This window comes from Dipteris shenzhenensis, chromosome 23 (assembly GCF_047967505.1).
Source record: "Dipteris shenzhenensis isolate YYH24624 ecotype China chromosome 23, Dip_SZ_1.0, whole genome shotgun sequence".
Lineage (NCBI taxonomy): Eukaryota > Viridiplantae > Streptophyta > Polypodiopsida > Gleicheniales > Dipteridaceae > Dipteris > Dipteris shenzhenensis.
This window is the reverse complement of record NC_141618.1, coordinates 45,215,258-45,227,070: the sequence shown is the minus strand read 5'-3', so window position 1 is coordinate 45,227,070 and position 11,813 is coordinate 45,215,258. Positions and strand designations below refer to the sequence as shown.

The 11,813-nt window shown below is 42.4% G+C and overlaps 1 protein-coding gene across 2 annotated transcripts; it reads left to right on the top strand.

Annotated features, from left to right (window-relative positions):
• The first annotated feature begins 3,287 nt into the window (after nucleotides 1-3,287).
• LOC147887450 (uncharacterized) lies at nucleotides 3,288-11,041 on the top strand. Of its 2 annotated transcripts, XM_087394931.1 has the most exons (7): nucleotides 3,288-3,471; nucleotides 3,864-4,204; nucleotides 4,317-4,605; nucleotides 7,155-7,195; nucleotides 9,378-9,506; nucleotides 9,767-9,982; nucleotides 10,653-11,041. In XM_087394931.1, the coding sequence occupies exons 1-7, from the start codon at nucleotides 3,312-3,314 to the stop codon at nucleotides 10,803-10,805; spliced, it is 1,329 nt and encodes a 442-aa protein (XP_087251057.1). In that variant the 5' UTR covers nucleotides 3,288-3,311; the 3' UTR covers nucleotides 10,806-11,041. The 2 variants fall into 2 exon arrangements, with proteins under 2 accessions (XP_087251057.1, XP_087251058.1); XM_087394932.1 differs by lacking the exon at nucleotides 7,155-7,195 and having other exon boundaries at nucleotides 4,317-4,646.
• The last annotated feature ends 772 nt before the right edge of the window (nucleotides 11,042-11,813 follow it).

The following is an 11,813-nucleotide window of genomic DNA, read 5'->3' as shown; positions in this document are numbered from 1 at the left end:
TTTTTCAAGATCGTCCATGCCTCCTTCGCTGTGGTGACATGTTGAATTAACGCCATGACGGAATCACTAACACTGCAGACAATAGAACACAGCGCATCTGCATTTCTTCTTGTCCACGCGAGAATCTCATCTGCAGTTGGTATTATCTGTTGTCCTGCATTGGCTAGATCCGGTCTCGCAAACGGCCTCACGTCCACCCCAGTAGCAGTGTCCCAAATCTCGTATGCGCTTAGGATGGTCTTCATCTTGAACTTCCACAGTGGATAGTTAGAGCCGTCCAACTTTCCGCTTTCGCCGAACAGTGGGATTCGCAGTCTTGCGGGCTGGGCCATCTCTCACAATCTGCTCGCAAACAGAAACACACTACCAAATCTTCTTGCTAGAGTCTAAGCTCTGATACCATGTAAGAAAATAATAATACGTCTGTGCTCAACAGATAACAGGATCTCGTACGCAAGAGAGAAAACAAGATAGTATGGAGAATTAAAAATTTGATTACTGTAGAACTGATACAATAGATGGCGCTGCCTCCCAACCGTGCGCTCCTGTGAAAGAAGCTTCAATGGCGTGCTGGAAACAGTAGAAGACGGAGGTGCTAAGGAATCAGGGTTGCTGTAGCCAGTGATGAAATGGGCTTCACGGGCTTTCTCTTATATAGCCACCAGTCGTAGTTGGTTAGGCTCAATTGGGTGACCGACCCAGTCCGCCCAAAATGGTCGACTGGAAGTCGGTCTCAAAAAAGGCCACTAACCATACGATAGAACCGGTGCGCAAAACAGAGCAACTGACCTATGGTTACCATTCGGCCCAGAGCCATCCGGGATCATCTGAGGCTCCAAACGGGCCTTGCAACCCAAGAGTGGGCTGCCCCAGGAAATGCTCTGTCTACCCTCAGTGCGGTCAGTCAAAGGATGCCTTCTCGCACTTGCATGTAGCCTAGTTGGCGGTGTGCCAACTCTATCTGAAGCCCCGTCCAGCCATCAGGCCACACATGGCCCCCATCTGGTGTCCAAACCAGGACCTACCAGATACCCGAGCTACTCAAATGCCTTCTCCTCATATGGGGGGCTTACAAGTAGAGTTAGCTGGTTCCCGCGTAGTTACACGAGAGTGGAGCATTGATATCTAACAGGAATGCTAGTGTGACTAGTAATGTTATTTTTTGATGTGGATCATGTAGTATCCTGATTGTTATCATTCCCTGCATTGCATTGAAACAATCCTTTTTTATAACGCAAAGAAGTGTAGCATACATTACAAGAAAACTCAAACAGTTGAGGATACCCTTTCCAATATATTTGCCTCTATGCCATTTGCTATTAATAGATATCCCAGAATTGGTCCTTTTGATCGTTTTCTTGAAGATTGACAAGCATGCTCACTTTTGGCATGCTTACGTTTTCCAAGCATGAGCTCTATGAACAAAGAAAATCACCCTTTGAAAACATTCTACTACATTCACTTTGGAATTTCAACAAATAGATATGTATATTTATTTGCTCTTAATCTCACTATCCTAGGGTGTCTTGAACATAGACTCATAGTGGTCATAAAGATAATGGCACATAGTAAATATTGTTGTGGAAAAATGTGCCATCAACTCTCTAAAAAATAATATCTTGAATCCCATCTTCACATCAAATAGAGAGCCTCATTTGTTAAAATGCGGGATAGAGCTCTCCTAATAAGAAAAAAAAGTAGACACTAATCTAAGGAGGATGCACATCCCTATTTCTACTCAAATTGTGCCAATCAAGCTTTGGTTATTCTTTGCTAGCACATAAATTTCTTCTCAGGTATTGGGCCACATAGTTTTACAGCCAAGAATTGGCTTTCGTCTGGCGAAAGCCACTTCTTGGCTGTGACCCACCAAACTTCAAATTATTATTCTAAATGTATTGTGTTTCATGAAACATCTTCTTGTTAGTTATGCCAACTTTTGTGTTAATATTTATTGACAATGCACGCACACATACACAGAGTTTTTGGGGGGTGAAACGACTGATTCAAATGAATTGATGCAATTTACATTCTTCTCCACTAAGTGTGGATGGCTAGAAGTAGTGGGAAGACACTTAGAGAAGATGCAAGGAAATGTCACCTATATAATAAGCATCATATAAGGACGTATGCAATGAATGCATGCACGCGCACACGCACACGCGCTTGTGTGCACACACACACACATACATGCACGCATGCATGCAAGCACACACACACGCGCGACATGCACACACACATTTTTTGGCGATGACATTACACGTGTGGACGCATGCATGCACACGCACACACAACCCCCCCCCCCCACACACACACACACAAAGTCAAACTCATGCTTGGAAAACCTATAATGGCTTATCCATTTGCTAGGTGCTATTGTGCACAAGGAAAGCCTTTCCTATGTGGTTGAGGATCCACAATAGGCCCTACTAACTAGTAAGTTTAACTTTAGACTATAGACAATGTAAGCAACTGATGTTAGGATGTGCTTGTTAGTAAATGGCTCTAAACTTGTGGTGCAAATGGGCATCATGAGGAAGGCTCTTAGTGTTTATGTCATAAGAGCTCAAGAACTATGGTCAACTTGGTAATAATGATTCTATCCATCCAATCTCGCATGAATGTATATGTCATAGGAAGCCATTGGTCAACGTTGGCATGGTGAGTGGATGAGGGAATCATGTTATATGGGCATTAAAGTCATGTTATGGTGAGTGGATGAGGGAATCATGATATGTGGGCACAAAAGTCAGAATGCTTGTTATATTGACAAAAAATGTGATCCTTCACAACATGCATACAGTAGGCAATGGAGTTCTCCTGTTGTGTGGACACAAAACCACTCCTCTAGCATAAGTTGTCCAGTGGTATAATATGGAGACCATGCAGTCATGGAAGGGAGACCGACCATGTGACTCTTCAAGGGTGTGAAGTTGGGATGGGGACTAAGGGTCGTCATTTTTCACTATGTACATTGTTTGACTTGTGTCATCCTTAGAAATGTGAGTGGGATGGAGTGCGAAAACATTGTGCAAGCGAAGGATTGATAAGCAAAAAGCCCAAGGGAGGATAAAAGTGGAGAAGACTCCTTGTGGAACACGACAATGAGGTCATGCTCTACGTGAGAGAGTTTGGGTTGAAAGAGAGTTCGGGTGGAGGAGGAATGCCGCTTTAGGAAAAGTGACAACAAAAAATGATCTCAAAGGATTTAAAAATTTGTACAAATGATATCAAAGCATTTAAAAACGTGTTACTGTTTCTCCTGGTCTCTCGTTGTCTCCAATGAAGACCATGCTGATGAGGCTTCTTGCATGGCTGTTTTTGGCCTTCTGCTCTCATCATCCGCCTCCTCATCATCTTCCTTGCTTGCCCTTAAATCGCCCATCTCCTCTCCCTCCCCCCATTTGCTCCATCCTCGCTTCCTCAATCACCCCAGACAGAATTCCCGCTTCCAGAATCACTTCCCTCCAGGTGGGCATCTTTTCTCCCTGCCTCTTTCCCTTCCATTTGCTTCTTATCTTCTGGATTGCTTTCCATTCACAACAGCTTTCCTTCAGTTGGGCTTCTTGTCTCCATGCCTTTCACGTCCATTTGCTTATCTTCTAGCCCGTTTTCCTCTTGTGCCGGTTCAAACCTTCTTCCTTGTCGTTGCGGACAAAAGGCTTTTGATGTAGTGCTGCAGTCTTCCCACTCATGCTTTCTCTAGCAAAATAACTTTCTCAGACTGCAAAGATCTTTAGTGTTTGCTTAAACGTGTTGGCTTTTTCCTGCTCGCTGCAATCTCTCGTTATCGTTGAATCTTAAATTTCCTTCAAGGCCTGCTCAAGACAGGAAGTTAAGTAAAAAGAGTTGGATTTCTGCAGCAATGGTTCCGAATGGAGTTGCTTGCTGCTGCACTGCTAAACCGAGCGGCGATATGGTTTGGTCCACTATACGGAGAGATGTTCAAGAAATGGCAAAGGAGCAAACTGGCCTCTTGGACAGTATAGCTTCTGAGCTTTTGCCTGGGATTTTGCAGAGCTCGGTCCTCAAGTGGGAGAGACTTGAGGAAGCTCTTGCAACTCATTTGGCCTCAAAATTGAGCTGGGAAGCTGCTCCAGCAGAGAGGTGGCAGAGCATTCTTCTGACCTCATTCACACGTGGAACCTCAATGCAAGGGGACTCTATTCAGGGCCTCATCCGGAAAGATCTTGACGCAATTAAGGTCAGCTTCTAGACTTGTATCTTACTGTCTCTTATTTTAGGTGCAACTATACTAGGATTTGCAGTATAAAGTTCCTTCTGTGATTTTGCAACTGATGGAGCTCTGCCGCCAGGAACGAGATCCAGCTTGCCCTTCCTTAGGACATGCTTTTCTCTACTTCAAAGGCTTCCAGGGTATTCAGGTCTATCGTGCTGCAAACTGGTTATGGCAAAACGGTCAAAGATCGCTAGCCAGTGTCTTGCAAAGTCGGGTATCAGAAGTTTTTGGAATGGACATTCACCCTGCTGCTCAAATTGGGTGGGGTGTTATGGTTGATCATGGGACAGGGGTAGTGATAGGAGAAACAGCAAAGGTGGGAAATGGATGCACATTGTTACACGGTGTAACATTGGGAGGGACAGGCAAACAGCATGGTGATCGCCATCCGAAGCTTGGTGCAAATGTGAGTGGCTCTCTTCATGTCTGTAATCTTTTCCTTCCCATGTCTCATTAAGGGCAACTTTGGAGTCTTCGAAGCACTTGGTCACGCGAACCGCCTCCTAGATGCTTGTTAGGCTCCCGTAATGCTTAGAAAAATAACTCTTCCTAGTACTGCAACAATTAATTAAAGCGCACCACCATGGCACCCATTAATTGTTAGCGCTTTGCATGCAAACAACACATTGTGGACTAATTCTAGTCACGGTGGGCGTCCCCACTGAACACATGTGCACACATAACAAATATAAAAATATATATTTATTCTCTGGTTGACCGAAGTCAAAGCTCTTGATCATAATTAAGGAGCTTTGACCAAGGATTGAGGTGCCTTAATTATAGCCAAGTCTCTCCAACCGAAGTTGGCACAACTCTCCAACCGAAGTTGGCACATCTTGGTTAACCGTGGTTAACCCTCTTGGCGCATGTCAAGTCTCGTTGACCAAAGTCAACACTCTCTGACCGTAGTCAGCTCTGTAGTTCTCTAGTTAACCGTAGTTAATCCTCTTGGTAATAAACCAAGTCTCCTCGACCGAAGTCAAGTTTACTTGACCAAAGTCAAGTATCTTTGACCGTAGTCAATTCTTTGACCATTTAAAGAACTCTTTGACCATAATTAACACATATAAAACTCTTTAATTATGATCAAATAAATGGTCAACTGCACTTTGACTTAGGATATTTACATTGTGGTGATATCCCCTCGGCTTCTATTCAGTTGACCTCAACTAAAAAGCTTCCTTGTAAACATCCAAAAGCTGTGGATGATCGGACAACATGTCTTCATCCATCCACTTGGCATCTAATGCCGTATAATTCTTAAATTTTACAAGATATCTGTAAAACTCCTTGCCCTGAGGGCCTTTGCGTACAGTATGGTACACAATCTGCTCTGGCTGAAGGACCTCCTCCAGCTCATCCACTTCTCGTGGATCCTCTGATACTGGCTCTGTAGGCTCTGGCCCGTGGAATTCCTTTAGAAGACTCACATGGAATGCATTGTGAATCCTCCAATGCTCTGGCAATGATAACCTATATGCAACCTCATTTATTCTTTGTAACCTTGAAAGGGCCATAATATCTGGGAGATAACTTTGCATACACTTTCTGTTTGCCTTTAAACTTGTGGAGCCTAGCTTTTTCAAACTTCAAAAGTACCCAATCCCCTTCCTTGAGATCTAACTGTCTCCTATGCTTATCTGCAGCTCTTTTATGTTTCTCTTGAGACTTTTCGATTGCTGTCCGGACTTGGCTGTAAGCTGTCTGGAGGTCTCTCACAAACTGATCAGCTGCAAATATTTCATCCTTGGTCCTCAGGATAGGTGGCAAAATCACCTTCCCATAAATGACCTCAAAGGGGGCTTTCCCTGTAGAGCTGTGTACTTTATTGTAAGCAAACTCTACCAATGGTAGGTACTTTTCCCAGTCTGAACCTTGGTTTCCCACGTAGCATTTCAGCATATCCAATGCTGTAGAATTTGCTACTTCACTTTGACCATCTGTGTGGGGATGGAAAGAAGAAGAAAAATTCAAATTCGTCCCCATGTTATCAAATAAAGCTCTCCAGAATAGATTGGTCATTCTGGGATCTCGATCACTAACAATGGACTTAGGCATACCATGATGCTTAAAGATTTGTGCCATGAAAAGCTTAGCCATATGATCTGCCTTTATGGTTTTGCGAACCGGAATGAAATGAGCTTGCTTACTGAATCTATCAATGATAGTCCAAATCCCATCATTCCCTGACTTTGATCTTGGCAAATCAAAAATAAAGTCCATTATAATACTTTCCCATGGTGCCTGAGGCACGGGAAGAGGCATAAGTAGGCTAGGTGCCTTCCGTCTATCATACTTCACTTTCTGACACGTAAGGCATTCAGTAACAAACTGATGTATATCTTTCCGCATCCCTGGCCAAAAGAATTATCTCTCTAGTGCTAGAGTTGTTGCTATAATTCCTCTGTGTCCGGCATAGGGAGGTGCATGGCATTCCTCCCTTGGGTGATGCATAGGCAGTCATCTTTCATTAGATACCACCCATCTTTCAGGGAATAGTGACTCGTGGACTGCCCCTCTTGCATTTGCTGTAAAATCTCGCCAAAATCTGCATCATTAGCATATTGTTCCCTCATGCCTTCCAGGTCTTGATGATAAGCAATAGTCACATTATTGACCTGGGGTCTTCGGGACAAGGCATCTGCCACTCTGTTCCGAATTCGTGGGGTATGGACAATCTGAAAATGATACATTGACAGCATATTTGCCCATTTCATATGCTTCTCGGAAAGTTTTGTCTGAGTCAAAAAGTATCTCAAACTTTGGTGATCTGTTTTAATAGTAAAATCTGCACCCAAAAGATAGTGCTTCCATGTATGAATGGCATGAATTACAGCCAATAACTCTTTCTCATAGATTCCCAGATATCTTTCAGCATCACGCAATCTTCGGCTCTCGTAAGCTACTACATCAGGCAAACAGCATGGCGATCGCCATCCGAAGCTCGGTGCAAATGTGAGTGGCTCTCTTCATGTCTGTAATCTTTTCCTTCCCATGTTTCATTTTAGATACGACTTCAACATCCAATCAGTTGCTGCTGCAGATTATCTATCATGAGTGAGATTCTCAATAAGTAAATCCATTTCTATAACAAGTTTCACAATCAAGCTAGGAGCTGGCCTCAGACCTTGGAGGGCCTGATGTTCTTTGTACTGAGCAATGTAAGCTTTATTACTGTGCCTGATATCGGCAAGACATTTATGCAGAGTGTAACAGGGCTTCATGGAGCTTGTCATGCTTCACTTTCTATGAAATACTAACTCTCTCGTGGAACCTCACGCTCATAATTTACTGTAGAAACACTCTCATAAGAGCTCTCTCTCTCTCTCTCTCTCTCTCTCTCTCTCTCTCTCTACACATAGCTAGGGCCCAGGACAACATGTCGGGCTGGACCTCCCCGAAGGTATTTTATTTCTTGAAGAGAGAATCTGTTACAAGAGTTCAGCGTAGAGCTGCCTGATACAAAAATCCAACGTGAAATCATACTACAAGAGCTTCAAGCTCATTTCAAATTGGCAACATGCCACTTGTCTAAAATCTAGACTAAGTCCTATTACGTGCCACTAAGGGCAACTCTGGAGTCTTCGAAGCACTTGGTCACGCGAACCGCCTCCTAGATGCTTGTTAGGCTCCCGTAATGCTTAGAAAAATAACTCTTCCTAGTACCTGCAACAATTAATTAAAGCGCACCACCATGGCACCCATTAATTGTTAGCGCTTTGCATGCAAACAACACATTGTGGACTAATTCTAGTCACGGTGGGCGTCCCCACTGAACACATGTGCACACATAACAAATATAAAAATATATATTTATTCTCTGGTTGACCGAAGTCAACGCTCTTGATCATAATTAAGGAGCTTTGACCAAGGATTGAGGCGCCTTAATTATAGCCAAGTCTCTCCAACCGAAGTTGGCACATCTTGGTTAACCGTGCTTAACCCTCTTGGCGCATGTCAAGTCTCGTTGACCGAAGTCAACACTCTTTGACCGTAGTCAGCTCTGTAGTTCTCTGGTTAACCGTAGTTAACCCTCTTGGTAATAAACCAAGTCTCCCCGACCGAAGTCAGGTTTACTTGACCAGAGTCAAGTATCTTTGACCGTAGTCAATTCTTTGACCATTAAAAGAATTCTTTGACCATAATTAACACATATAAAACTCTTTAATTATGATCAAATAAATGGTCAACTGTACTTTGACTTAGGATATTTACATTGTGGTGACATTCTTTAGTTATACAAATTATCTTGGCCACAACCTTCGTTTCAGCCTACTCAATCTTCTTTGAAGATGCCTTGCTTGTGTGTATGTACTTTTAGTTGAGATGAGAGGGGGCCGACTATGAAAAAGATAGTAAAATAGGATTTAAACAGGAGGTTCATCATCATGATTATGAGGGGCCATCATGAAGGATACCCTGTGCCCTTGGGTGTTCTCCAACCCCTTCACTGTCTCCTTCCCTGCCTCTCTCCCTCACTCCTGCTTGGTGTTACTGCTCCCTCAGTGTGTACCTTGCACTTGTTTTGATTGCCCTCCCTATCTTTCCCAGTTGTTGTTGTTGCCCTGCACTCTCTCTCTCTCTCTCTCTCACAGCCCAGTACCCTTTGTTCCCACCACTACACAGCTGGGCAAATCGGGTGGTGGTGGGGGGGCAGAAAGAGAGAGAGAGAGAGAGAGAGAGAGAGCTCCCCTGTCTTCCCCCACTTTGATTAATACATCATATAGAATTTCCAGAATTTCATTGCCTGTTATTTTTGTTTGCAAAAGAGATTTGCATAGCAATTGGTTGCTGTAGATATGGGTTAAGGATTTGTAAGTATGCTTTTGGAATAGGAGCAAGCTAAAGATTGACTTAAACGTTTTTTCTTTTCTTCACGACTGTCCATAATGAAGGAATAAGAGCAAACTAAGATTGACTTAAACGTTTTTTATGTTTTTCACCATAGTCCATAATGAAGGAATAAGGTTTCTCTTAATAATTTCAGAGATATTTCATTCATGTAATATTTGTTCATTCAACTCACGCAGTGATTATGTGTCTGCTACTTTCTGCCTCCATCATTCCTGCTTTCATCTGAAAAGATTGCTTAAACTGTGATTCAGAAGTTGATGTTAGCCTTGGTTTGCATATCCAGGTCCTTGTAGGAGCTGGTGCAAGCATCCTTGGTAATGTTAAGGTCGGTGATGGTGCTAAGATAGGAGCTTCTGCAGTTGTTCTGACTGACATTCCCCATTTCGCCACAGCGGTTGGATGTCCTGCGAAGGTATACTTCGCGCCACATATATGACGCCATCATTGAATGAGGCAACAAAGTGATTCGAATTGCTACCATTTTTGCAGGATAAAAAGATGAAACAAACACTTTCCTCCCACGCTTTAAATTCTTTGATGAGCATACCTTCTTAGCCACACATCTCTCTCTCTCTCTCCCTCCCCATTCTAGAGATGCTTCGTATTTTTGTGTAACACGGCCAATTAAATGTCATACAACCGTTCCTGATTCTGTGCAATGAATGGCTTCAGGTGATCGGCAGGACCAAGGAGGAAAATCCTGCCTCTATGGTTGATCATGCTTGCCGTTCGGTAGAAGTCTACAACAACAAATGCTTGTGCCCTTTCCGCCACTTGAATCATTCAAATCAGGACTATATAAGCCCCTACGACTTCGCTGACAGGTTGAGAGATATATATGGGATGCAAATGCCACGGAGTCAGGCCATGGCGTTGTTCTTTGAATTGGTAAGATCGGGGTTACCAGCCTCAACGTTATTGTGCAATATAAAGGAAGACAAACATTCAATACCGGGGCATCTGCTACTTGTTTGACTTAAGGAGCAAGCGACGAGTTTAGATTACAGTTATTGTTTCTTTACAATTTAAGACTGAAGTCAAGACCTTCAGCATGCTCTGGAACGAGTTGTGTGTTGAAACAGCAACGCCCTCGCATGAGAATTTATGGACCTTACTTCGATCCAACCGCTAATTTCCTGATTAGTCTTTACCAAAAGTGCCAAACTTCCTTCCGACCTTCGACTATTTAACCTAGAGAGAACAGTTGCATCATGCAGTAGAAGACACATTGGCTCGAATCACGATGATGGTGAACTTTGAATGTATATCTGATAAATTTGGATTAATATCCTCCAAAAATGTAGTGTCTCCGTCCTCATCGTACCATGACGGAATTTCTTAATGAAATGACGCAGAATTCATGGCACAATCTGAACACACTATATTGTTCGACTCCTGAATGGCTCTTACGTTGTGGGATACATTTGTTCTCCCTGATTCGAATTTTCTAAGTGCTCACATGTCCGGGAATTTAAGTCGCTGTATCAGATTCGTTTACATAAATCTGATCTTGTATCGGTTTACGTGAATCTGATTTTGTTGCGCTCTTGTCACGTAGGATACCGACCGCGATGGTCAACTCACGGAAGCGGAATTCGAGAGCAATATTGGTGTTCTGATACAAACGTTCTCAAAGAACTATGAATTTGCAGCACCAGAGCGACCGTTTGAAACTCAAAGCGGAGTCAAGGCTGAGCAGATCAACGCATGAAAAAAAATGTCGTAATGTGTTCGATGATTTCTTAAGATATCGATGAGGAGCAACTGGTGTGCATATATCATGCACAGTTGTGTTGAGATACTAGAAATACTGCAGCTCCTGCAGGAAGAGAGCAAAAAATCTTTTGCTCGAGACTTGAGATTCGGAATCTCTCATGCTATCGAATATTCAAGTATCTTCGAGGATATCCTTGGGTATCTTCTCTCCTTGCCCTTTTTTCAAAGTAGAAAAATCTTTCTTTGGAACACGCCAGTGGCGCAAAGAGCAATCTCTTTAGAAGACTTTGCAAAAGTAGGATTAAATTAGTAAGATGGGATCTTTGTTTTTTTGTTTTTTGTTTTAAAATGGGAAATGTGAAGATTTTATTAAGAAGAAAAGAGAAATAAAACTAGATTCCATATAACCACAACGTTTGTTTTTAGAAAATTGAATTTAGTACATATAGCAATTTGAATTTGCCACATAGCATTTTGCATCCTACACATAGTAAATTGCATTTAGCATAAACCATACATTTGTGTGTAGGGAGAGTTGGCTCATTTCCTCTCCAAAAATTAAGACCAAGGAACGCGCCCTTCCTTGCATTCGTATCAATTTGCATTTAGCACAAAGCAATTTGAAACTTGCACATAGCAATTTGAGTTTGGCACATAGCATTCTTCTTGCACATTTGGCTTATAGAGCTTTGCATTTAGCACATATCAATTTGCATTTGGCGCATAGCACTACTCACAAATTATAAAGAAAATGAGCATGAAATTGAATGTTGAAATTGAGAGCACGTGTTATTGGATAAATGAATAGCCCTTTGAATTCAACTAGTTGGAGATCAATTATAATTGTATTGACAAAAAATATGCTTTAGTTGAATTTTGTAATTTTAGCATATAGCCACACATTTTGTTTTTAGAAAATTGCATTTAGCACATAGCAATTTAAATTTGGTACATAACGCGTTGCATTCTACACATTACTTTGCATTTAGGACATAATGGTTAG